The sequence below is a fragment of the Camelus dromedarius genome, chromosome 15, assembly GCF_036321535.1.
Source record: "Camelus dromedarius isolate mCamDro1 chromosome 15, mCamDro1.pat, whole genome shotgun sequence".
Classification (NCBI taxonomy): domain Eukaryota; kingdom Metazoa; phylum Chordata; class Mammalia; order Artiodactyla; family Camelidae; genus Camelus; species Camelus dromedarius.
The window spans coordinates 13,307,497-13,335,129 of NC_087450.1; the positions used below are offsets into that span (position 1 = coordinate 13,307,497).

Consider the following 27,633-nt stretch of genomic DNA (forward strand, 5'->3'; position numbering starts at 1 on the left):
CAAACCTTAATCCTGGAAAGGATCATTTCTCTTATTAATAATTGAGAAGACTAAGGTTTTGCCAACTAAACAGTGTCACTCACCACCCAGCTCTACAAGGATTAAACCATTAGCCACTGCAGTTGCTTTCCTTCAACACACCCTGAAAGGAGCTCAGGGTGGAGATCAGGAATGAGGTACTCTGCTCTGGGAAAACTGGCAGAACAAGACTTCAGAAAGTTAACATACTTTCAGGAGATTTTATGAACCCAATTTCTTGCATCTTCCCATACTTAGAAAAGCACTAAAATCATTAACTAAGATCTCTGTCTCATGACCTGCAGCAATCTTCTACCAAGATGTGTGCTTGATGGCACATAACTCCTCCAAAATCACACACACTCTGACTACCCCCATACCTCTTTGGAGCACTTCCTCAGAGCTATCTGAAAGGATGTCTCTTGGACTATGGTCCTCACCAAGTCCCTGAATAAAACTGAAACTCACAGTCTCACCCTTTAAGTTTAATTTTATTTTATTTTTCACATTATTTCAGTTGACAGGCAATCAGCCTATAGTCCCACCACTAATAAGCAGCAGAATGAAGGCTAAAGGTGCATCTCATTCCAGAGTTTTCCAATACACACGCGCGCGCACCTCACCCTTAATACATTTGTACTCAGGAGCTATCTTCAATAAAGAATACTTAGATTTATTCTGTGTGTTTCCTAGGACCAGACCTCAATTTCAGTTCACTATAAGAGAAAATGTTCAAATAATATGTCAGGGTGTACCTAAGGAGAAAAAGATAACTTGATATAAACACACAAGTGAAAGAAACAGCTAATACTTTGGTGGACAAAACCCCCTTGACAAAACACTAAATCGCAGCCAATACCTGCTAATAACGTAGGAAATTCTAAGGCGGGTTTTTGAATCAATGTCCAGTGGAATTCTACTCCGAAATAGGACTCGCTTGGGCCTGAAACAGTCATGGCAATCCCTGGAGCTGTGTCTGTGCCTTCCATACCAGCAGGGTGGGCCAGAAGCACCCCAGCCACAGCAAAGAATCTGAGCTGTACAGACGCCAGGTAAGCGCAGATTCCACCAACCAGATTCCCCGGCAATTGTCAGCCGGTTCCGGGAGGAGGAGACTACAGCTCCCATCAGACAACGCGAGCTGAGGTGGGCGGGCACTCGCCACGCGTGGGCGGCTCTGACCAATGACGACTGTCGTTACAGCGAAGAGTTTGGCCTCGTTTGTAAAAGGCCGCGGCAGGCGAAGAGAGAGGAGGTGAGGGTGGTCATCAGCCTGGGGGTCTGGGCCCGCGGGCTGGGGGGCGCAGGGCAGGTGAAGTGGCCGCGTTGACAGAAGGCGGGAGCGGCGATGGGACAAGGGCGTAGTCAGGAATCCCGGTGAAGAGCGTGTCCTAAGAGCAGGGTGCCGGCCAGGTGATGCTTCTGCTCGGGCCTACTTAGGACCGGAAGTGAGCGGTCGCTCTGGGAGGATGCCGGGAAGCAGGTCCCCGGGTGGCGCGTCGCGGGGCGGGCCGCGTCCCGGAAGCCAGGTGGGAGGTATGCACCGCGCAGTCGGGGTACCTAGATTCCTGTCCTCATGATCGCGGCAGCATTCTTCTCTGTGCCCACGCAGCGCAGGGCAAATGGAAGCACTGCGTACCCGAAGTTGAGAGTCCTGGCTTCTAGTCCTGCCCCTTCCTCTCACTTGGAGTTTGACAAGGAATCCAGCAGATTCCAAACTCCAAGTTAGATTATCCGGAGGCTGGACATTGATCAAATCACTACTTTCTTTGAGCCAGTTTCTTCATCTCTAAGATGGATAAAATAGTACCTGCTTCACAGGATCGTGGTGAGCAATCAATACATGAGTGAATGCATGGGAAGGGCTTAATTGTACTCAGTAAACGTTAGCAAGTTAGTATGTTTTATTCATGGTGATCGTTCGTTCTCTTCACTTACTGTGCTTCACAAGCATTAAACAGCGTTCATCAAACTGTATAGCTCTACAGCCAAACAGTACCGGGCTGAAAACCCACTTAGGGACTGTTCGTAGGGTAGATCTTCCAGCACCATTCCCTCTACACAATCTGACTGAGGCGGCTGTTTAGTAAACTTGCCAGAAAGAGGAGACCCCTTTTAAGGCAGGATTCAAATACAAGTTTCAAATATAGGTTCTTTTCAAGCTGCGCTACTTGTTTATATGTGCTTTCAGTGTAGAATCTATAATAAGTGATACTAGTACAAGTTTAAAATTAAAATCGTACAAAACAGTGAAATATACCCACTTTCTGTTTACCAAGTCCCCAGTCGCTTCTGAGGCAATGTATTCTGTATGTGTGTCTTCCCTATCTTTTCTGTTTTTGAAACCAAGACTATCACATTATACATAAGGTACTATACCTTTTTTAACTCCACAGTATATCTTGATACTTGTTCCTTATCAATACATATAGATCTGATTCTTTTTAAGTAGCATATAGTAGCGTAAGTCATTATAGTAACCTATTGTATGGTTATACCATGGTTTATTTGGTCAGTTCTTAGATAGCGCAGTTATGGACAGCCTTGCATGGCGTACCCCTGTACATATTTTGTGTACATATGAGAATAGAACTCATGAAATCTTAAAAGTGGAATCGCTAAGTCAAAGTGTGTGTTTTACGTTTATTTTATTTACATCCCTTTAAAAACGATGTTGCACTCCCACCAACAATGTCCAGTGCTTATTTCTCTACATCCTCATGTGATAACATTTGTCTTTTTTGTCACTTTGCCAAAGTCTTGTTTTAATTTGCCTCTTGCTCATTGTCAAGTTGAATTGTGGATGTTCAAAATCACTTTTCTTTTTTCTCTTTCATAACCTGTCCTTTCATGCCTTTGGTTGCTTTTCTAGTGGGTTTGCTTCTTTTTTCTTACTGATCTGTAAACATTTTTATTTTAAGAAATTAGCCCTTTGTTATTTGCATTCCAAATGTTTCCCTCTATGTTTAATGACAGATTTATTGAAACATAAATCACCTAACATAAAATGCACCCTTTTAAAGGTGATTTTTAGTATATTCACAGAGTTGTGCAACATTTCATCACCCCAAAAAGAAACCTCATGCTCATTAGCAGTCACTCCCAATTCCCCCTTTCCTTCCAGCCCCTGGCAATCCCTAATCTTTCTGTCTCTGTTAATTTGCTTATTCTGGATATTTCACTTAAATGTAATCATACAATGTATGGCTTTTTGGGTCTGACTTCTTTCACTTACCATAATATATCAAGGCTCATTCATTCATGTTGTACCATGTATCAGAACTTCATTCCCTTTTATGGCCAAATAATAGTCTGTTGTTTGGATATACCACATTTTGTTTATCCATTCATCAGTTGATGGACATTTGAACTGAATCTTTCTGACATTTATGAATCTTACTACTACAGTGAACATCATATACAAATTTTTGTTTTCAATTCCCTTGGGTGTATAATATGTGTGTGTATTTATATATTTATATATATATATCCTGGGATTCATATGGTAACACTGTTTAACATTTTGAAGAACCGTCAATTTTCCAAAGTGGCTACACCGTTTTACAATATCGCAACAATGTATGTCGGTTCCAATTTTTCTATATCCATGCTAAAATTTGTTACTGTCTGTCTTTTTTTAGTCATCTTAATAGCTTTGAAGTGGCATCTTGACATTTTTTATTTGCAGTTCCCTAATGACATGACGTTGAACATCTTTTCAAGTGTTTATTGGCTATTTGTATATCTTCTTTGGAGAAATATCCATTCAACTCATTTGCCCATTATTAAATTGGGTTATTTGTCTTTTTATTGTTAACTTATGTGTTTTTATGTATTCTAGATACAAGTCCCTTATCATATATATGACTTGCAAATATTTTCTCCCATTCTGTGGGTTGTCTTTTAACTTCCTTGATGTGTCCTTTGAAGCACAAATGTTTTTAATTTTGATGAAGATCAGTTTTTCTATTTTTTTTCTTTTGTCACTCTTGCTTTTGGTGTCATATCTAAAAAACCATTGCCTAATTCAAGGTCATGAAGATTTGCACCTGTTCTTTTCTAAGCATTTTATAGCTTTAGCTCTTACATTTATGTTTATGATCCACTTTGAGTGAATTTTTATATACAGTGTGAGGCAGGAGTCAATTTCATTCAGAATAGCACATGGCTATTCAGTTGTCCCTGCACCATTTGTTGCTAGGAGTATTCTCTCCCCTTTAAGTGATCTTGGCATCCTTGTTGAACATCAGTTGACCATAAATGTGAGGGTTTACTTTTGAACTTTCAATCCAATTTCATTGCTCTGAATATCTATCTGTATGTCTAATGTCACATTGTCTATCCCCCCAGCTTTATTAAGATGTGATTGACATTTAACATTGTGTAAGTTTAAAGTATACAAGATGTTCATTTGATAGTCTTATATATTGCAAAATGATTACCACCATAGCATTAGCTAACACTTCCATCACATCACATAATTACCATTTCTTTTGTGGTTAAGGACATTTAAGATCTACTCTTAGCAACTTTCAAATATATAATACAGTATTATTAACAATAATCACCATTCTGTACATTAGACCCCCAGAACTTATTCTTCTTAAAACTAGAAGTTTGTACCCTTTCACTAACATCTCTCCATTTCTCCAACCCTCGAGCCCCTGGCAACCCCATTCCATTTCTATGAGTCTGGCTTTTTTAGGTTCTACATATAAGTGATGTCATACAGCGTTTGTCCTCCTCTGTCCACAATGTCTGAATTTGCCTTGTAGTAACTTTTGAAATAAGGAAGTATGAGTCCTTCTATTTTGTTCTTTCTCAAGATTGTTTTGGTTCTACCAGGTCCCTTGCATTTCTGTATGAATTTCAGGATCATCTTGTCAGTTTCTGCAAAAAAGGTATGTGAAGTTTTGGTAGAGATTACACTGTATGTGTACATCATGGGGGAATAGCGCCATCTTAACAATACTAAGTCTTCTGGTCCACGAACATGAGCTGTCTTTCCTTTTTTTTTAACTCTTTAATTTCTTACAATTATGTTTAGTAGTTTTCAGCATACAAGACTTGCACTAGTTTTGTTGCTCAGTTTGTTTTCATCTTTGGGCTTAGTTTAGGATACTTTTTTCCATGCAAAAAGATTTCATTTTTATGTAATCAAATATAATCAGTCTTAATTTTAAAATGGGCCAAATATTTGAATAGTTATTCCCCTAAAGAGATAGACATATGGCTAAATAAGCATATGAAATGTTGGCAACATCATTATTCATTAAGGAAATGCAGTTAAAAACAAAATGAGATATTATTTCGCACCCACTATAATCAAATGGCTGTAACCAAGGAGACAATAACACGTGTTGGCCAGGAAATGGAGAAAAAGGAACCCTCTTATGCTGCTGGTGCAAATGTAAAATGGCACGGTCACTTTGGAGAACAGTTTGGCTATTTCTTTAAAAGTCACACGTAAACTTACCATATGACCCAGCAATTCCGCTTCTAAGTATCTACCCAAGAAATGAAGACATTTGTTTACACAAAGACTTGCATGTTAATTTTCTCAACAGTATCTTTCATGATAGCCCTGAATTGGAAACAGTCCAGATATCTATATATCTATAAGATGGTAAATGGATAAACAAAATGGTATATCCATACAATGGAATATTATGTAGCAATATAAAGGAATGAAGTACTGATTCAAGCTACAATGTGGCTGAATCTCAAAAACATTATATTCACTGAAAGAAGCCAGACACAAAAGGCCATTTATGGTATGATTCCATATATATAAAATGTCCAGAAAAGGTAAATCTATAGAGATGGGAAGCAGATTAGTGACTCCCTGTGGGTGGGGATGATGAATGACTGCAGAAGCAAGAGGGACCTTTTTGGGGTGATGGAAGTGTTCTAAAACTTACTTATAGTGATGGACGCCCAACTCTATAAATTTAAGAATTTATTAGCAATTATAATTCATTATGACTATAAATAATATTTAACTGTACACTTAAAGTGGGTGAATTTTGTGATATGTAAAATAAACCTCAATAAAGAAGTTAAAAAAAAAAAAAGCCTGCTGATACAGTCAGGAAAATATTTAATCAGTATTTTCTGGATTCTGGGTTTTGTGTCATTTAGGCCCTCCTCATTCTGATATCTTTTAAAAATGTATTTTTTTTAAATTCCTGCCTTTTTTTATTCTACTGTGTTAACATTGTATTGGAATGTTTTATCTGCCTGGAATTTAAGTATAGAAAGTGAGATGGGATAAATTAAGATATATTTAATGATAATTTTGCCCTTAAATTTTCCTTTTGTATAATTTTAAGAAATTTTAATAAATTACTTTATTGATTAAATTATTTGGATTCCCCTCCCCTGTTCACTTTTTTTTTTTTTTTTTTTTTGGAGGGGGTAGGTAATGAGGTTTATTTATTTATTTATTTTTAGAGGAAGTACTGGGGATTGAACCCAGGACCTCTACCTTGAGCTATACCCTCCTTAAAATCACCAATGTGCTTTTCAAACACTTTTAGAAGTGGAACCCTTTCCTCCTAATATAATCTTACTCTGTACCCCACAAAAACAAAAACAAAAAAAGCCCACTAGAAGCAATGTTCCAAATCTTTTCTACTGAAATACTTGCATTTATGTATTAAGGTCAGTGTTTAGGATGTTCATTGCATCCTAAAACTAAAATGTCTAAAACTAAAAATCCAGTGGTAGAGGTGGTTAGACTACGTGAAATTTTTAAAGGTTTTTTTTTTTAACTGTATTACATTTATAAGCTCATACAAATATATTTGTTTCCTGTTTCCTCCTTCCTTTTATACAGATTACAGCATATTATACATGCTATTCTATTTATTAATTTTTTGAACCCAGGACCTCATGCATGCTAAGCATGTGCTCTACCACTTGAGCTATACCTTCCACCAAAATATTTTATTGTTTTATTTTTACTTATTATTGTTTTTGTTTTTGTTTTTTTGGCAGGGGGAAGGTAATTAGGTTTATTTATTTTTAATGGCGGTACCAGGGCTTTAAACCCAGGACCTCATGCATGCTAAGGATATGCTCTACCATTTAAGCTATACCGCCCCCTCATGCTGTTCTGACTTTGTTTTTCCACTTAACATTTCCTAAAGATCTGAACGGTCAATAAGTAAAGAACTTCCTTAGTCTTTTTTTTAAGCAGCTGTGAAAATTATTTTATTTTTTGGAAAATAATCCATTATATAATTATACAATAATTAATTTAACCAGTTCCTTCTTGATGGACATTAGGTTTGTTCTAATGTTTTGCTGTTATAAAAATGTTCAATGAAAAAAAAGTTCAAATGAATAACCGTACATGTTTCTCATTTCACATAGGAATAAATCTGTAAGATAAATTCTTATTAGTGGAATTACTGGGTCAAAAGGAATATGCAGAGGAAACATCAGACGAGCCCAAATTGAGGGACATTCTGTAAAATACCTGACTCTTCAAAGTGATCAAGATTATGAGAAACAAGGAAAGACAAATTCACAGATCCAGGAAGACTAAGGAGACATGAGGACTAAATGCAATGTGGTATCTTGGATTGCATCCTGAGACAGAAGAAGGACAAAGTTTAGAGTTTAGCTAATAATATGTACTAATGTTGGTTTCTTAGTTTTGACAAATGTCCCATGGTAATATATGATGTGTAAATATTAGGGGAAACTGAGTGAAAGTTATCTGGGAACTCTCTGTTCTATCTTTGCAACTTTTCTGATCATGTGAAGTTATTCTAAAATAAAAAGTTTATTCTTTAAAAAAGGGCATTAATGGAAAAACTGGTAAAATTTAAGTCTGTAGTAGGGTTAACAGTTTATCAATGTTAAAGCCTTAGTTTTGACAAATGTCCTTTGGTTATGTAAGGTGTTAACATTTGGGGAAGCAAGGTAAAGGGTATACAGAGATGCTCTGTACTATCTTTGTACCTTTTATATAAACCTAAAATTATTTCAAAATTGAAGTTTTTTAATGTGCATTCGTAGTTTTGAAAGATACTAACAAATTGCCCTCTACAGAGCATAATAAACAGGTAAAAGAAAAGATAAGGGGAAAGAGTAGAATTCCCATGATGATGCTAAAACTATAGCATCTTCAGTCTTCACCATAAAATTGGCAAACGGTTCTTCCCTTAATGAGTAAAATTGTTCTTTTTTCCACTTTAAGGATATGTAAATCATGATCATCAGTGTAATTTTATTCTATTTTGTGTTTTAAAAAATAAAATTTTCTTTCTTTTTTTCTACAAACCCTCGTGTCGAGGGCTGACTTTCAATAGATCGCAGCGAGGGAGCTGCTCTGCTACGTACGAAACCCCGACCCAGAAGCAGGTTGTCTACGGATGGTTTAGCACCAGGTTCCCCACGAACGTGCGGTGCCTGACGGGCGAGGGGGCGGCCGCCTTTCCGGCCGCGCCCCGTGTCCCAGGACAAAGGGCTCTCCGCACCAGACCCCGGTCCCCATCAGTGTAATTTTAAAACTGGGATATACATATAAAACAATCTGAAGCTCAGAAGTTAGAAGACGTGGTCATAGAGATAACTGACTTTGGAACATTCTCTCCTGAGAACCCAGGTAGAGCTGAATGAGAGAGAAGACCTACTAAAGAAGTTTGTTGACCTGAGAAGGAAATGCTGTGTGAACAGGCTAATGTCTCTAGATCAACGTTTCATTTTGTTTTTAATTGAACTCTAGTTGATTTACAATATGTTAGTTTCAGGTGCACAGCAAAATGCTTCAGTAGATTAGTGAATGTTTTCTAACAGGTAATTTTGCCCTCACAAGGGCATCCAGCAATATCTGGACATTTTTGTTTTTTTACAACGTAGAAAGGGGGTATTGACTGCATCTGGTGGGTAGAGACCAGGGATTCTACTAAAAATCCTACAGTGCATAGGATGGCCCCCCATGACAAAGAGTTATCCAGCCCTAAATGTCAGTGGTGCCAAGGTGGAGAAACCCTGCTATAGATCATATTTCACAAACCTTTAGTCACTCAGCAAATATTACAGTTGGGGGATTAGTTCATAGCAACAATGAAAAAGTGGGCATTCTTAGACTGTCTTGTTGGCACTTTCCAATTTGTTAACCAGTGGACTATAGAAGATGTGTAGGGAAAATATTTCTTTTATCAAGACCCACCCCCCAGGGTCAGGGTGGGAAAAGCAAAGCGAACATCCTATTTCAAAATTACAGGTGGATTTACCTTTTTAAAAAGTGTTAAAAATACTAAACTTTACTTAATAACATGCATGCTGACCTGATACCTGCAACTTTGAAATGCATCAAAGTATGAAAGGGACCGATGGAGAAAGGGATAGATAACTTGATGTGTAACAAAGCAAATATAGTAAAATTTTAATTGTGGAATAAAGCAAATATAGTAAACTGTTAATTGTAGAATCTTGTGGGTGGGTATATGAAGGTTCACTGTTTAATTCTGTTTTTTATATGTTTGAAAATTTTCATGATATTAGTGGGAAAATCAAAAGCAGAGACTCATACTCTTTGTTTTGGGGGGAGGTAATTAGGTTTTTTTTTTCCCAGTTACTAATTTTTTTTAATTGAATTATAGTCAGTTTACAATGTTATGTCAATTTCTGGTGTACAGCCCTAATAGTTCAGTCACATATACATATATATATTCATCTTCATATTTTTTCATTATAGGTTACTACAAGATATTAAATATAGTTCCCTGTGCTATACAGTATAAACTTGTTTATTTTATATATAGTAGTTAGTATCTGCAAATCTTGAACTCCCTATTTATTTATTTACATATTTATTTTTAATCGAAGTACTGGGAAATGCACCCAGGACCTCATGCATGCTACGCACATGCTCTAGTGCTGAGCTATGCCCTCCCTTCCAGAGATTCATACTTTTTAGCAGACACTGAGTCAGTGGAAGCATCATTGCTGATTTTGCTGGATGGCCTCAGGCAAGTTACTTAACTTTTTAATTTTCATGTGGAAAGCAATTGTTGTTTGGCCCAAATGAGGTATAAATGCGAGGTTCTGATGAAATAATGAATGTGAAAGCACTTTGAAAAGCATAAAGTGCTCTGAAAATGTAATGCATTACTATTAGGAAGGATGAGTGACCAATTATATACTTTGGCTCTAGGTGTTCTTGGTAACTCTGTAATGACATTAGCACTGTTTTACCTTTTTTGCAACTGGAAGTATAAAACCACCATTACCATAACAATTTCTATCAAATATTTCTCAAATACTTGTGAAAGCAGTTTCTCCTTTTCTAAGAGGAAAGAATCAGTCTATCTTTGTATAACTTTAATGTTTCTTCTTGTTTTACTTATAGACTGCCAGAATCTCCACTTAGGGCAGTGGGAATCTTCTTTGTGGAACGCTAGGCATGAGCTTTGTCATTGGTTGGCCCAGAAGGAGGAGGCAGAATGTCTGCATTGTTACATCACAGAGTTCAAACTTCAGAAGACCTTGAGTTAAGCAGTGTCACTTACTCTGCAGATGATTGTCTTCGCCTGTCCTCTGTGATCATCACAGACTCATGAAACACCTTTTAGGTCTTATGAATTCAGGTTACACTGTTTTCCAGATGCTCTGGCAGCTGATACAGGTAGGATTAGGCTGGGTTTTGGGGTGAAAGAACTCATCTTTCCCATTCTTCAATCCTTGCTCAAGTTAAACATCTGTGCATAAAAAGATTAGGTTAACTAACCTAGGTTATTGTATAGAACAGGATTGAATCTAGAGAAATGCTTTAATTATTACATTAGGATTTAAAAATAGAAAGAGACGGAAAAGGCAAAGTTTCCTCCATTTTTATTTTGTAAGAAGGTTTAAATGGATGTCTTGTGTGAGGGTACAATATGGAAATAGTAGATAGCTTCTTTACATTTTCCTTTCTGTACTAAATATCAGAAGCGATTTTAACTCTGTGTGTCTGTGTGTCTGTGTGTACGTACTCATGCTGATGGGCTTATTACCTTTTCTAGGACCTGTGAAAAATGGAACCAAATTCTCTAAGGACTAAAGTCCCAGCTTTCTTATCTGATTTGGGAAAGGCCACATTGAGGGGAATCCGGAAGTGTCCCCGGTGCGGCACATACAATGGAACCCGGGGACTGAGCTGTAAGAACAAGACCTGTGGAACCATATTCCGCTATGGTGCGCGGAAGCAGCCTAGTGTGGAAGCTGTCAAGATCATAACAGGGTCCGATCTGCAAGTCTACTCCGTGCGGCAAAGAGACCGGGGCCCTGATTACCGGTGTTTTGTGGAACTAGGTGTTTCAGAGACGACAATCCAGACGGTGGATGGGACGATCATCACTCAGCTGAGCTCTGGACGGTGTTATGTCCCCTCATGCCTGAAAGCTGCCACCCAGGGTGTTGTGGAAAACCAGTGCCAGCACATCAAGCTGGCAGTCAACTGCCAGGCAGAGGCTACCCCTCTGACTCTAAAGAGCTCGGTCCTGAATGCAATGCAGGCCTCTCCAGAAACCAAGCAAACCATCTGGCAGTTGGCCACCGAACCCACAGGTCCCCTTGTACAGAGGATTACTAAAAACATTTTGGTGGTGAAATGCAAGGCAAGCCAGAAGCATAGTCTGGGATATTTGCATACATCCTTTGTGCAGAAAATCAGTGCCAAGAGCTTGCCCGAGCGCCGTTTCTTCTGCTCCTGCCAGACTCTGAAATCACACAAGTTGAATGCCTCCAAGGATGAGGCGGTCCAGAGATGCATTCATTTCTTTGCTTGCATCTGTGCCTTTGCCAGTGACGAGACATTGGCTCAGGAATTCTCAGACTTCCTAAATTTTGATTCCAGCGGTAGGTGGTATGGTTGACACAGTTACTCTGTTTTTCTAAAATAGCAATGACAGAGCTCCATTGATGGCATTTGGAGATTGTCCTAGCAGCCTTCAGAAGCAGTTGCTAGAAAATTCAGATGCAAAGCATTCCTTCTTTTAATCCCAATCAGCACACTTGCATAAAGGTTGGTTGGTTGGTTGACTGGTTAAAATTAATGATCAAGAGACTTGGGCATTATCATTGAAACAATGAATCTAGGAAAGTTAGCTTTGCTTTGATTTTTTTTTTTTTTTTACTCTTCCACAGATACCCTAGTTAGTAAAAACAAAGAACCACCAACCAAAAATTCCCTTCTATTTTGTCTTACTTGCTTGTTTCTTATCTTTGAAGATGGAGAAAACTAGTACTTTGCTCAAAAGAAGACCTTTAAAAGTTTCTACATCGAGTCTTACGTTGTTGTTTTTAACATTTTTATCTTGTAGATGCTTTTTATTTTCATTTCTAAATGACCTTTAGTTGGCAACAGCTCCCAACTTTTTAGTTTTACATTTCTCTGTAGAGCCTTTTAACATGTTAATGGTCCATGAATGAAAACATATGTTTTGGGGAATTCTTTAAAGAAACTGATTTTTTCTTTTCTTTTTCTGTTTTTTGTTTGTTTGTTTGTTTTTAGGAACTGATTTTAAAAGCAGGCAGTCACTCTGTAATTTGTTTTGGGGATTTGGATTTTTATAAGCTAACTTTTCTCTAGATAGGGGCCTGTACTTACTCTTGGATAGTATTAATAATTCAGAAATTTGTTGTATTTTAGGTCTTAAAGAGATTATTGTGCCCCAGTTAGGCTGCCATTCAGAATCAACAGTATCAGCGTGTGAGTCTACTGCCTCTAAGCCAAAGAAGAGGAAAAAGGAGGAAGTACCTGGTGAGAAGCTGTTTGGTTTGTTTGTTTGGTGGTGTTACCTTTAGAGATTGTTTTACTGTATTTTATCTGTTCCACTTGATCTCAGCAAATGTAAGAAATAATGCTGTTGGGTTTTTTTTCCCTGGAAAAAAGTTTTGCCCTCCACTGATGATTCTTTGTCAAGTCAAGCTAAGACTTGGTTCTGTTGGCCAAATATAAGATCGAACCAAACACCACTTAAAATTACTATTTATGCTTGTTCATCCTTTAAACTTTCAGACTAGTCTTACACCTTAATCTGCCTATGACAGTGCCATGAAGTTTTCATTGATAGATGTTTTTAAAAATTTTGTGACTGGTTAATTACATTTCCACGATGATTGAGGAGTAGTTTGTTATCTGCATTTTCAGCATGTGGCTGGAGAAACAAAGTGACATGGTTATTTCTATGTTTGTGAGAGGTAATTCTGGCCGCAGTACAGACAGAGATTGTCATTAAATGTCTACTGATGGGTCTTTCCCTGAAAAACTCGCAACTAAAAAAAATTTTTTTTTACCCTTTAACTCAGTAATCCCACTTCTAAATAAACTTTTTTAAAGAAATAATCCTTGATATAGGAAAAGCATTTTGTTCAGAGATGCTCATTGTGTGGTTATTTATAATTCTGAAAAATTAGGAACAACTAAGGGCCAACCACTGCGGATAGTTAAATGAACCATGATAAAGCCACTTGACAGACACTGTTAGGCAGTCATTAAAAATGATTATAAAGAGTTTGGAGAAATGTTTAGATTACTTGGGTAGCCAGATAAAGTACAGAATGCTCAGTTTAATTTGAATTTCAGATAAACAATGAATAATTTTTTAGCATAAATATTTCCCATGCACTCTTTGGAATGTACTTATACTAAAAAAGTATTCATTTGTTTGAAATTCAAACAAAATTATTTTGCTAAATCCGGCGATCTTGGTATAATGACAGCTACTTAAAATCACAAAACCAGCAAAATAAACTAGTTACAAAAAAGAAAATGGATGAACATTCACCAGAAAATTGTCTGAGAGGTGGGAGTAAAGGATGATTTTTTTTTCTTCCTTTCACTTCTAGTCGCCCCCCCACCAACTTCCTGTAAAGAGTGTAAGACACTTCAAATGTTATGTGTAAAGGCTGATGCTAATTTCTTCTAGAAACTGAAGCTAACCTAGAAATTAGTAAAGACTTTTCACATGTTTTAGACTCTTCAGAAATTAATATTGGATTGATTTATATTCTGCAGACATCTTTTTGAACAGTATAATGATTTGTGGTTTAGGTGCACAGACAAACAGTTCGCTGTTGCCTCAAGACACAGTGAGCAGTAATCTAAGGAAAAGTGGCCTGAAAAAGCCGGTGGTTGCTTCTGCATTAAAAAGGCAGGGTAAGTTTCCCTTCCCCAGGATAGGCTAAAGAAGTGGAAAATCATCCTAAAGAAGCCCAAAGCAGTATTAATTAAAGACATGTTGCATGTTGTCCCCCAAGAAGTGCTGAGATACACACTAGTAGGCGCTGAGGCTGGACTCTGCTGTCCCTCCTGCTCGTCTCAAATCAGGCTCAAAACCAAATTGTCTTTTCTTTTTTTAAAAATATTTATTTTTAATTTTTTAAGTGGCAATTACTTTTTATCTATTTATTTAGGTGGAGGGTAATTAGGCATATTTGTTTATTTATTTTTATTGGAGGTGCTGGGGATTGAACCCAGGACCTCATGCATGCTAAGCAGGCACTCTACCACTGAGCTATACCCTCCACCCAAAATTGCCTTTTAAATAACCGATGCAACAAAAATTATTGACACATTTTGACAGCACATGTTTTGTAGGGTATTTTCCTTTTGTTGCTCCTTACCCACATGCAGTTGGTATGGAGATTCAAGGCTGAAAAAGAAACATATTTTACAATTTTTCAGTGATAAATATTTGTTGAGAAAGACAGATATAGTCTGTTCTCCAAAGCTAGTGAAGTTTGAAAACACCTAAAAGCCGTAGCAGGGCCATCATTCTGAATTTATGAGGCAGAATGACTTAATTCGAACATAACATAAATTTATATATACATCACTTTCCTACTCAGAATAATTAAGCTTGTATATTTGGGGATCAACATTTTCTTAACTCTCATATAACATGGCGGAGTAATTAAAAATTAGACATCTTCCCCTACCCGCATACTCTGGCTTTAAAGACAAGATTGGTACATAAATAGCAAATAAATGATACAAGGCCAAATTTTCATTAACTAATTAATTAAGAACGTACACATTCCAAGAATAAATGTTTTTCAAAGGTCAGGAAGTAAACAAATCAAAAGTATATGGGAGTGGCAGGGAAGGTATAGATCAGTGGTAGAGTACTTGCTTAGCACACATTAGGTCCTGGGTTCAATTCCCAGTACCTCCATTAAAAATAAATAAATAAATATGCCTAATTACAAATAAATGAATAAATAAACCTAATGCCCCCCCAAAAAAAGTATATGGGAGAAATTTTTTAACAAATTTTTATCACTTTGGTGCAAAGAAAAAAGAAAATAGCTTTTAATCCAAATTATCACTATATACATTGACCTATGAGAATTTTGATTTTAAATGAACAGTAGTTTTGGCATCATTATCTCTTTAAAAACGGGGCTATACTTCAGACATATGAAGACATTTCAGGATAAGAAACAACAGGATGGCAGGTTGGTGGGTATATAGACACATTCGTCAGGAACAGGGCCAGTTTATAGATCTCTAAAACAGCCATTATACAAAGCCATTCTTCAGTCTGCTGTCTGAAGTTGAAAGGCTGCAAACTTTCTGCACTTAATAATCTTAAACCCATTAGTCTCTCAGAGCTTTTCATTTCTTTTCTTTTCCAGATGGATTCTTTAAAAAAAAAAATCCTGCAATATTCCATTTCACTTAACGTATCTAATTTCTTTGAATTTCAGCTTACTGCTTTTTTCTGTGTAAACTCCTTCCTTAGCTTTTTCAAACTTTAATTAACTATTTAATTCTGTAAGAAAAGATAAAAGTTACTGAAGAATTTTTGTTTTTTTTCCCCTTAGCCTGTGGTCAGCTGTTAGATGAGGCACAAGTGACCTTATCCTTTCAAGACTGGCTGGCCAGTGTCACAGAACGCATCCATCAAACCATGCACTATCAGTTTGATGGTAAGTATTGGTCATCCAACTGGGCTATTGCTGAAAGTAGGAGAAATTAAAGTAATTGTGTCATAGGAAAAGTTTTGATAGGAAAAGTAATTGAGCTTCAGTCCAGAGTGCACTGGACCACAAGAAAGTAGAAATCTAAATGAAAGAAAGAAATAATCACGTAATTAAAGTGCAGGACAAGCAAAATGAATTTAGAGATGGAAGCAAAAAAACACAGCAAATAATAAGTAAAGGTAGATAGCCTTGTTCTTGGGGTGTATGAGAGTGTGTGTTTGGTGAGGGAGATACCAAAGCCTTAGAAGATCATTCTGACCCTCAAACTTAAAATCAAAGCAAGGGAGGAAAAAGTTTAGAAAAAAATCTAAGCATGTGAGACTAAGATAGTGATGTAAAATTACACAGACATGCTAAAGGAGACTGGAGAACATAGGCCAGACTTGGGTTGACTGTGATAGCCTCATAGAGCCTCAGCAGTTTTGGAGGTGGACCATCCAACCAGTCCTTGCCCACTACCGTAAAAGCATCCTTGACAGATGGTTTTGCAGGCTTTATGCAGTGATGAGCAGCTCACTGTTTTTTAAGCCAGCTCATAACATTGTTGGACAGTGATAGCTGTGAGGAAGGTCTTCCTTATGCTAAGTGGAAATGTTTGCTAATAATACATGTTTAGTTTTATTTATATTCAGAATGAATAAAACTTCAGAAGTTACTTTGTTAAGAAAAAAAGGTAGGGAAGGTCAAAGAGAGAGTCTATGTTTTTCTTTTCTTTTCTTTTGAAAATTTATTTATTTATATATTGTTTAAAATAATATAATAAGTATGTGCTCATCTGCCTCCCAAAACAGAAAATAGAACGTTGACAATAATGTAAGCTATAAACTGTGGTCCTTTTCCATCCCATTCCTTGTACCACCCCCTCACATCATCTCCATTGCCTCCACCTTTGTCAAAGTCACCATCAGCTCTCTCCTGGACTGTGATTCTGTGTCTTTTATGAAGGCTTTTCAAGATTAATTAGTAAACCTAAACCCTAGAATCCCATCCGCTGAGTTCTGGTGAGTTAGCACTTGTAGAGTTATAATGATCTCTGCATGTAGCCCATAATCTAATTTCAAGATGAAAGGTTTTTAAATTACTTTCTGTGGTGACTTCTTAAACTGCCCAGATGTTAATATTTTAGTTGCTAAAAAGCAGTGGCAGTTTTGTCATTGACATTCTGCATTCAATTAAGTAGGCAAAACCAACTGAAAGAATGTAAAATCTTACTATGGAACTCTAGAAGACCTTTCATTTTTTATTTTTCTTGGTTTGACCTTTGTTTCAAAAAGGCATCTGAACTGACTTTAAGAGTCTTCTTTAAGAGCTACTCCTTAAGTTGCATCCAGGCAGGTGGAAGTTACATGTTAATCCACACGGTTCTGGATATTTTTCTACTGGAGCTAGCCCCTTGGGCAGAGTTTTTAAGGAAAACTGTGAACTCTTTTGACTCCTCCCCTGAACACTCATTCTGTTGACTTTCTGTTGACCTAGTGTCTTATAAGGTTTTTTGAGGTCTGTTACGTATTTTCAAACAGCTTGCCTGCCTTCAGATCAGAGAGAAGACTCATATTTATTGGAAAAGGTGGTATAACTTTGGGATCTCTGGCATTCATGGTCCTGACCATCTGAGAGCAGGAATGCAAACTGCAAGTGCCTGGCTGATAGTGAGCAGGAGTGAATCAAGTTTACCTGCTCAGCTCAGCCTCTGCGTTCTCATCTCACTTCCTGTCCTCTTTAGGTCTCAGGAAGTATGTGCTGTGGTGGTGCTTACAAAATTAGGGATTTGAAAAGTTCTCTTTGGTAGATGACAAGGGTCTGCTGTATTTGTGATGATTGCAAGAGGTCAAGAGCAGGGCTGGTGGCAGTGCTTGACTCATAAAGGTCAAGCAAAGCTTTCTTTTTTGCCTCCGTGTAAAGCTATCTCAGTGGTATTTTTAGTCACTACCACCCATCAGTTCCATTTCTTCCGTCTTTCCCTACACATCAGAAGGCCCGCTGAGTTTCTTTAAATGAGCTGCTCCTTATTTCCCACAGGCAAACCAGAGCCACTGGTGTTCCACATTCCTCAGTCCTTTTTTGATGCCCTGCAGCAGAGGATATCCATAGGAAGTGCAAAAAAACGGCTCCCCAACTCCACCACAGGTATGGGATTCTTCCCTCAGGAATAGCAACAGATATCTTGGCCTTAGACAATTAAGTTTGGGGAAAAATTGTATGGAATTTTCAGGATTAAGACTTCCAGTTACATGCTCAGAGCCTGAAGCCTTGGCCAGTCAGCTCTTAGAATAATAATCATACTCTTCAAAGGCCCCATGCTTATTCCAGTAAGAGTGGCTGGAAAGATTCAGAAAGCACAGACTTCGTAAAAGAACCACAGTGACGTGCAATGTAGGTGCCCACCAAGAAGCTGGGTATTTTCTGGATATGAACCAATTTCAACGGATGCATTGCAGGCTCCAGTCATTATTCGGGCTGCTTCTTGGGTGCAAATTACAGTATGTATCAAAAACTGAAACTTGTTTTTCATGACTCTCAATTTTTGATGAAGGAAGATTTTATTTTTAGAGTGATTCTCAGGCTTGGAACATTTTATAATGACATTATCCTGGTGCTTATTTCTGGGTTTTATATAACATCTTTCTATTAGAGATCTCAAGATGCTTATTAGGTAGCATAAAGAGATAAGGAAGAGAAAAGGAGGAAGAAAAGGTTGCTCAGGGGCAAATAGCCCAAGAGGAACCTCAGCTGGAAATCAAGGCTATTTCTTCAGTAAATTGTTGTTTGATGACATAATACGACCTGTTTGAGGTTTAATTCTATCTTTGGATAGGGCAAGCTGTCAGTCACTCTGTTTAGTGCCTCAAAAGGCAGAGAGATAAGCTGTAAAAAGAGACTTTTGAGGTGGTACTGATTCTTCCATTTTAAACTTTAGGCCTAATACATAAATTTTAACCCATTCCTTATATATTTTTAGGCCCTTCAGTGGAATCCCTTTATAATCCAGAGGCAGGACCATAGACTGGCAACCACATTAGCAGGCTTAAACTTCATGTAATTTTTTTAAGGACTAAGATTTGATCTCTGACATATCTCAGGATGTAAGAGGCTGTTTTATAATGGAGTCTTGTGTGTGCAGTCTTTACCAAACAAGCTTCTCAGGTGCCAAAAATGAGTAGTATCTCGAAGAAGCATCAGAGACTTTATATAGCAGAAATCCGTATCAGTTGATTCATCACATTTCTGCCAAAACCCTATTATAGATTTACTTCTAGAATTCCTTTTTTAGAGGCCTGGGATTCTCTACAGCAGGAATATCACGGTACTGAACTCTCTAGAAACTAGATAACAAATGCAGTGAAAGAGCATGTTACTTCTTGGTAGTCTAATTTTGTCCCCTTTCCACCTTGAAGCTTTTGTTCGCAAAGATGCCTTGCCCCTGGGAACTTTTTCCAAGTATACCTGGCACATCACGAATATCCTGCAAGTTAAACAAATCTTAGATACCCCAGAGGTAAGAGTTCATTTTTGCAATAGTGGGAGGGCAGGGAGGGGAAGAGAGGGAAGCAAGTGCATAAAGAATGCTTGCACCAGCTCCTTGAGTCGTGGACACTAAAGATAGAGTTCCCTTTTTCCATACTAAGAGATTATTGAGAAATGTTCTGAATATGGTTCCAACTCTGATTTTAGTAGTTATTCCCTACTAGCTTGAGGAAGTATCTTAAATTGGAGTATCCTTTTTCTTTGCCTTTGGGATCAGAAAACAGGGGTGCTTTTTCTTGTAAATTAAATAAAGGTCCCTTACTAGCTGTGATGAGCCCGAGATTAACTGGCAGGCAGCTAGAAAGTATATCTGTAATTTGAGATGATACATGATTTTGAAGTCAGTGCGTCCAGCACAATTAAATGTTCCTCTCCAAACTGCACTTTAGTTCTCATTGGAGAACTGACTCTTAATTAATGTTCTTTATCACAAGGGCAATTTTAGACATTTTTAAACATTTCCTTTCGGCAGATCCTGAAAACTTGAGGATTTTCCCTTCCTACAAGAATAGAATATTGTGGAAAATTCAGCATAATGTGACTTGCTACATTAAGATTAATTTAATTGCAAGGCATTGTTATGTTCAGAAAAAGAATAAATTGATAGCTATAGAACTTACATGTGAACCCTAGAAAAGGCCTGTGTTAGCACTAAAGACACTTGAGGGACTTGTTTAAATGCAGGATGTCACAGAAGCATCTTCTAGCCTTAAACAAGTCGTGTTCAGGGAGGCACTGAAACAACCAAGAGCAAAGGCAAGTGAGGGAAGAGAGCGAATAATCATTGAGCTTCTGTCTGTTGTGTGTTACTTACCTGCATCACCCCATTCAATCTCACCACCATGCATTGATATTAACTGTATTTTGCAGATGAGAAACAGGCTACGAGAAGCTCATCCTGCCTTCTAGTGGCAGAGACAAAATTCAGTCCACGCTCTGTCTGGTTCAGCCCCAAGGATGGTTGTGAAGCACGCAGGGTGTGAGGTCAGCTGTAGGTGCTATTGGCAGAGTCTTCAGGAGAAGAACGCTGCGAGCAGAGCAGTAGGGAAGGGAATAAAACCGATTTTAGAGCAGGTCTGTGCCAACAGTAGCAGTCATGTAGCCATGAAGGCACAGGGGTTCAAATTAAAGTTACAGAGAAAAAAAGGAAAGCCATGAACGATGTATAGGAGAAAAGGGAGATTTGCTGACAAAATTTACTTGAAAATACAAAGGGAAGTTTTAGTTAATTTCAGTGTACTTAACAGGAAAGAATGAATAAAATCAGTCGTCTTCCAAATGTTTGTCTACTTTGAAAATTTTTTCTTTCTCATCTTTCTCGGTATTGTCTCCATATCCAGATGCCCTTGGAAATCACCAGGAGTTTTATCCAGAACCGAGATGGGACTTACGAGCTGTTTAAATGCCCTAAAGTAGAAGTAGAGAGCATAGCAGAAACCTACGGTCGTGTAGAAAAGCAACCAGTGCTGCGACCCTTGGAACTAAAAACTTTTCTCAAAGTTGGTGAGTGAATTGGTGGTTTTGATAGCACATCTTCCGCTGAGGGTCAGCTGTGTGCATTACACTATCCGAGACTTAAGCAAGGAAGACACATTCATGCATTTTGGATAGGCAGTCATGGGATAAGGTGTTTTGTTTCATTTGAGCCAGTGCTTTTGAAATAAAATTAGACAAGTAATACTTGTTTATTATACAGAAATTATAGAGTTTAAAGGAGAAAGCTAAAAACTACCTGTAACCCCACCCACCAAAGAGGACATCACCATTAAGATTTTGGTGTTTGCTCTTTCAGACCTTTCCCTGTGCATAAAAAGAGTTTCCAAAACGTGAGATCATATGTCAGCTGCTTTTTTTTTCGCTTAAAAATATATCATGATTATTTTCCCATATCTATCTTCAGCATTATTTTTTAAACTTTTAAAAACTATTATAAAACATACATAATATAAAATTTACCATCCTATTTTTAAACATAAGTTTTTTTCCCATTAAGTAATTTCACATTGTTGTGCAACCATCACCACTGTCCGTCTCCAGAAATTTTTCATCCTTCTCAACTGAAACTGTACCCATTAAATACTAACTCCCCACTCCTGCCTTCCCCCAGCCCTGGTTACCATTCCGCTTTGTCTGTATGAATTTGACACTCTAGGTACCTCATGTAAGTCGAATCATACAGTCTTTGTCCTTTTGTGACTGGCTTATTTCACTTGGCATGATGTCTTCATCCACATTGTAGCATATGTCAAATTTTCCTTCCTTTCTAAGGCTGAAAAATATTTCATTATATATATATACTACATTTTGTTTATCCATTCATCTATTGATGGATACTTGGATTACTTCTACTTTTTGGCTATTGTGAATACAACACTTTTCCTCTCCACTGAAATCTTTAGTAAACGGTGAAAGATTTGTATGATCTGAAGAGAAACCAGAGTATATGTGAATACAACATTTTTAATAGCTGTATAACATTTAATTCATTAAGGTACCTCACTCTAATCAACCCTGAATTTAAGTTGTTTCAAATTTTTTGCTATTATAAACAATGCTTCCTTTTATTTTATTTATTTAATTTATTTTTGTGGGTTTTTTCGCAGGGGAGGTAATTAGGTTATTTATTTTAATAGAGGTACCAGGACCTCATGCATGCTGAGCATGTGCTCCACCACTGAGCTATACCCTCCCTCAATGCTTCCTTTTAGAATTAACTTCCTTTTAGATAGACCTTTTATATTCTTAATTATTCCCTGACTTATTTAGGATATTCTTTGGGATAAATTCTTAAAAGTGAAATTGGAGGGTCAAAGTTTATGTACATCTTTAGGGCTTTTGATTGTTTTCATTACACTGCTCTCCAGGAAGATTGTAATATTTCTACAGTTTTACTCCTGTTAGCTATGTATGAAAGAGTTTCTCTTTTTTAAATCTTTGTTGATTTGATGGGCAAAAAATGTTCTATCATTCTGTTAATTTGCATTACCCTCAAATATTGATGAGAGTAAACTTTTCATATTAGTCATTTGTATTTGATGAATTGCTATTTCTTTGTCTATTTTAAATTGGGGTATTTGTACAATAATGTAACAATAATAATGTCAACTATAAAAAGTAGCACTTGATGAGCACCTACTCTGTGCTAGCTGTTATTTTAAGTGCTTTACATACATTAATTAATTTAATTTAGTTTAACTTACCAACCCACTGAGAGGTAGACACTGTGATCCCCATTTACAGATGAATAAACTGAGGCGAAGACAGGTGCAGTATCCTGCCCAGAGTTACACAGCTAGTGAAGTGGTGGAGGTGGTCTTCAACCCCAGGCAGTTTTGGACTCCAGAGCTTTCACTGCTAGCCATCACCACTCACCTGTCTTTCCACTGACTAGACAATAAGCACATTCAGGGCAGTGAACTGTGTCACTATCATTCTGCCCATAAGATAGCACAGTGCCCAGTCCATAATAGGTACTTACTGACTGAAGAATGAATGAATGCCAGCCATAATTTTAATTACCTTAGCTTTGTGCTCCATCTAGTGGGCCCCCTTCATTTCTCTCTTCGTGCACTGATGCTTCTAGGAGAAATTTAGAATTGAGAATTATTTTATCAAATTCTTGTGAAGTATATTTTTGTCTGTACTTGTGAATAAGATGTTTATTATGTTTCTGCCAATGTGTGGAAAGCTTTTGATTTGGGTTTACTTATTATCAAATTGCCCCCCTTGAATTCCTAGTAGTGATGATGGTGGTTTACTTGTTGGTTTCTGGGAAATCAGTTACATCACCTGAAAAATAATAATTTTGTTTCCTCCCAGTATTTGTATCTCATTGTTTTCTCTTGTTAAATTAACTGACTTCAAGGGCAAACAATGAACAGTAAAGCTAGCAGCCATGATTATCATTTTAGACTGAAAACTCCTCCAGCTTCTCCAACTCTGTCCTGAAGAAGAGACAGTAAGAAGTATTCCATGAGAAAAGCACGCCATGGTCTGATAAGTGAGAAGTGCTACCTATTGTATTCCTTGGATTCTAAGACCCTTGACTGTCAGATGCTCAGTCAATTTGGTAATAATAGCTCTGGTGGGAAAAGAAACTTTGCCATATAAAAATTCCCCTGGTTGTTAAGATTCACTCAGATCTCAGAAAATGTTACAGTTGGAGGAAGGAGGCAGTAGGAGTAGAGTCTTAGAGTATAATTTATCTCTCTTAGAAATTCATCCTATAAATTTGCATATTAAAAAGATCCTGAAATAAAAACACCTGTTGACTTTTTTTTAACATTTTTTATTGAGGTATAGTCATCTTACAATGTTGTGTCAAATTCTGGTGTAGAGCACAATTTTTCAGTTATACATGAACATACATATATTCATTGTCACATTTTTTTTGCTGTGAGCTACCACAAGACAATACGAATTTTATGAATAATTTTCTAATATTGATATAATCTTGCATTTCTGGAATAAATCCTATGTGGTGTTTTTTCTTTTAATATATATATAGGTTCTATTTGCTAACATTTTATTTAGGATTTTTTATTATCCCTAAGTGATAAGTGTCCACAGTTTCCTTTTTGGAGGCTTTTTTGGGTTTTGGTAATAGCTATGTAGAAAATGATTTTAGAAAGCCTTGGATCAAATTAAATAGCTTAGGAAATATCTGTTCCTTGAATATTTGGAAGAATTTATTATCTGGACCTAGCCCTTACTTGCAAGAGTTCTCTAAAAACTTGTTTAGAGAATTTGATCTGATTTACATTTGTATTCGTGGTCTCTGTCTCTTCTTGAGTCAATTTTAATCATTTATATTTTTTCTAAAATTCTTCTGTTTTCATCCAGAATTTAACTTGTGTAGATTTTGATAGTTTTTGGTATGGAGGATAATCACATAACTTTTAAAATCTAAGTCTATAGTTAGATACTCCACCAGAATTTTGTCTTTTTCATAGAACTGGCTCATGTATTTATCAGTTGTTCTAAATTTCTGTTTTAACCTCTTTTCTACTTTTGTTTGTAAAAATTTCTTCTAATGCTTAAAAAAATTTTTGTAACATTTTCATGGTTATTTTATTTTTATGTCTTTTGGAAATATCAGTTAACTTTCTAGATTCATATTTGATAATAAGAACATTTAAGGTTCTTATTATTAATATCTAAACAATCTATATTATAGTTTAGTTTCTCTGTGTCCCCAATACTTTGTATTTAAATTTTTCCAGTTGGTTGAGATTGTTTTGTTTTGTTTTTAATTGAAGTACAGTCAGTTACACTGTGTCAGTCTCTGGTGTGCAGCACAATGTCCCAGTCATGCATATATATGCATATATTCATTTTCATATTTATTTCCATTAAAGGTTATTACAAGATATTGAACACAGTGCCCTGTCCTATACAAAAGAAACTTTTTTTAAATCTACTTTTATATATAGTGGGTAACATCTGTAAATCTCAAACTCCCAAATTTATCCCCTCCAACCCCTGATTGAGGTTTTTGATTTTTATGTTCTTAGGTATCAATTTCTAGTTTTATTATTTTGAGGTCAGAAGATGTACCTTTTTAATTTCTATTTTTTTAGGAATTTAAAAATATTTTCCTACTATCCTAATGTATAAGAATTTGTGCTAGCAAAGATGTTATTATTTATCCAATATAAAGTTTTATATAGTTTTAAGACTTACAAAACTTACATAGCAGAGTCATGATACAATTTCCTACTACAATTGTTTCTCTAAATGTCTCCTCATATTGCAAAACGCCTTTTAACTACTGTAATGCAGTGTTTTTTGTACATCAGAGTTACTGACAGATGTCAATGTAAATATATTGTCTTAGACCATTTGGGCTGCTGTAACAGAATACTATAAACTGGATGGCTTATAAACAACAGAAATTTATTTCTCACAGTTCCACAGGCTGGGAAGTTCAAGATCAAGGCACTGACAAATTCATTGTCTGGTTAGGGCCTATTTCCTGGCTCATAAATTGCCATCGGCAGTCTTCTCTCTGTGTCCCCACATTACGGAAAGGGCAAGGATGTCTCTGGGGTCTAAAGGGCACTCATCTCATTCATCAGGTCTCTGTGCTCATGACCCAAAGGCCCCACTTCCAAGTACAATCACATTAGGGATTAGGTTTTCAATTTACAAATTTTAGGAGGATACAAAATTTAGCACTATTTATCAATGTAAAAATAACATTTGTCCTAAATTCTTCTATGTTCAATATTACAACAGTGATACCAGCTGTCTTTTCATTTTTGTGATGTTTGCCAGCCTTTTGACTTTTTTGTGACACTTTGTTCTAGTTGAATCTTTTATCAATATTATATGGTTGGTTTTGATTTTTCTCCAACTTAAATAGTTTGTCCCCTTCATTATAATCGATATATTTGTTCTTCCATCTTGTTTTATTTTTCTGGTTTTTTGCTAATTGGCTGTTTTCTATGCTTGTCTCCATAGTTTTGAAGGTGATACCATATGCTTATTTTTAATTCTGCCAGTATTTTGTATTTTTTCAAAAGCATTCTGTAACATTTTCATGTTTAAACCTTTGATCTTCTGGACTTTATTTTGATGTAAGGTATGAGGTAAGATTCTGCCACCTTTTATTTTTTTCCAGATAGTTGTGTAGTTGATGTACACCATTTGTTATAAGAAACACTTGCTTGTATTTCTTTCACTAATTGAAAACGCTGCCTTTATGCTAAATTCCTGTTCTATTTGTGTCCATTTTGGATCTTTCTGTTTTGTTCTTTAAATCTGTCTAAACATACAACCAGTACCAAATGCTTTTGCTTATCATAGAATTGTAATATTTTTAATTGTATTGCTTTATCAGTCTTTTATGGTTTTTTTATTTGTTTTTATTTTGGAGGAGGTTTATTTATTTATTTCTAGAGGAGGTATTCAGGATTGAACCCAGGACCTCATGCATGCTAAGCCTACACTCTACCACACGAGCTATACCTAACCCGCTATAATGTTTTAGAACCATGTACATTTTAATTGTTTCTTTCTGCTTTCCTTGAAACTTGACTTTTCTTGCTAGTCTCCCTTTTAATCTCATTCAGCTTTCTTTTCCTCTCAGTCTGGGCTCTCCTTATGATTCTTTTGGCCCTGTTTTCATAAAGGCTGGGTCTTATTTTATTTGAGGATGCCAGACAGTTCCCTGAAACCTTTTGAATAGATACAGCAGTAATCACCTTTCCCTTCCCTTGATTCTTCTTCTTGTCCCTCTAACTCTTTTTTTTCCCTCATACTTTTTTAAACTTCTCTTTTGTTTCTTTTTAAAATTCCTGAGCAGAGTAAGATCTGTCCAGATTCAAATTTATTTTGGAATTGTACTAATCTTTTTGCTCTTCTTTTCTCTCTTTTCCTTTTTTTTTTTTTTTTTTCCTCCTTGTCTTCAGGCAACACCTCCCCAGATCAAAAGGAGCCAACACCTTTCATCATTGAGTGGATCCCGGATATTCTCCCCCAGTCCAAGATTGGCGAGCTGCGAATCAAGTTTGAGTACGGCCACCACCGGAATGGGCATGTGGCGGAGTACCAAGACCAGCGGCCCCCACTGGACCAGCCCTTGGAACTGGCCCCTCTGACCACCATCACTTTCCCTTGAGGCAAAACAAAAGAGTCTTTTGCTGCTAAATTTGCACATCCCCACCCTTTGACAACTTTAAATACTAGTTAGGCACTTAGATGGCCTTGTTCTTAGTGAACCACTCTTAGCTAAGATGCAGTTTCTCGGTGCATTCAAGTGGATTCTGTTGGGAAAAAAACTCTTCTTGTAAATAGCCCTTTTGGTGCTGCTGTGTAGAGTCTTCATTATAAATTGGGTGGTATTTCTGGCTAGAGTTTTTAAAGGAGCAAAAAGAAAACCAGCCCACTCTCCTTCTTAAAGAACGCACCTTTAGAGTTTGTTTCAATCTTTTTCTAATTCTCTAAGAAGTTAGCAGCACTCTGTCTTACATCAACAGTGTTGGAAAGTTAATACTACCCTGGCTAGGGTATGCAGAATGTTAAGGACCATTCTGGCAGAGTTCTGGTCATGCCCTTTTTTTGTGTTCTCAAATAAAGCACAGTGTCACTAGTTTTTCCAAA

The 27,633-nt window shown here is 36.9% G+C and overlaps 1 protein-coding gene and 1 pseudogene across 9 annotated transcripts; one reads left to right on the top strand and one right to left on the bottom strand.

The window, feature by feature from the left end:
* Positions 1-1,199: 1,199 nt before the first annotated feature.
* On the top strand, positions 1,200-27,633 carry C15H2orf42 (chromosome 15 C2orf42 homolog). Of its 9 annotated transcripts, XM_064494416.1 has the most exons (14): positions 1,307-1,431; positions 1,631-1,846; positions 4,864-4,919; positions 7,396-8,635; positions 9,862-10,004; positions 10,385-10,660; positions 11,040-11,874; positions 12,668-12,778; positions 14,072-14,176; positions 15,847-15,951; positions 18,025-18,132; positions 19,401-19,501; positions 20,871-21,033; positions 26,943-27,633. In XM_064494416.1, exons 7-14 carry the CDS (start codon positions 11,052-11,054, stop codon positions 27,149-27,151), a joined length of 1,725 nt encoding a protein of 574 aa, XP_064350486.1. In that variant the 5' UTR covers positions 1,307-1,431; positions 1,631-1,846; positions 4,864-4,919; positions 7,396-8,635; positions 9,862-10,004; positions 10,385-10,660; positions 11,040-11,051; the 3' UTR covers positions 27,152-27,633. The 9 variants fall into 9 exon arrangements, with proteins under 9 accessions (XP_010978180.3, XP_064350483.1, XP_031323067.2 ...); XM_064494413.1 differs by lacking the exons at positions 1,307-1,431; positions 1,631-1,846 and adding an exon at positions 1,207-1,273; XM_064494412.1 differs by lacking the exon at positions 1,307-1,431 and having other exon boundaries at positions 1,458-1,846.
* Positions 21,888-21,973, bottom strand: LOC116157556 (U5 spliceosomal RNA; annotated as a pseudogene).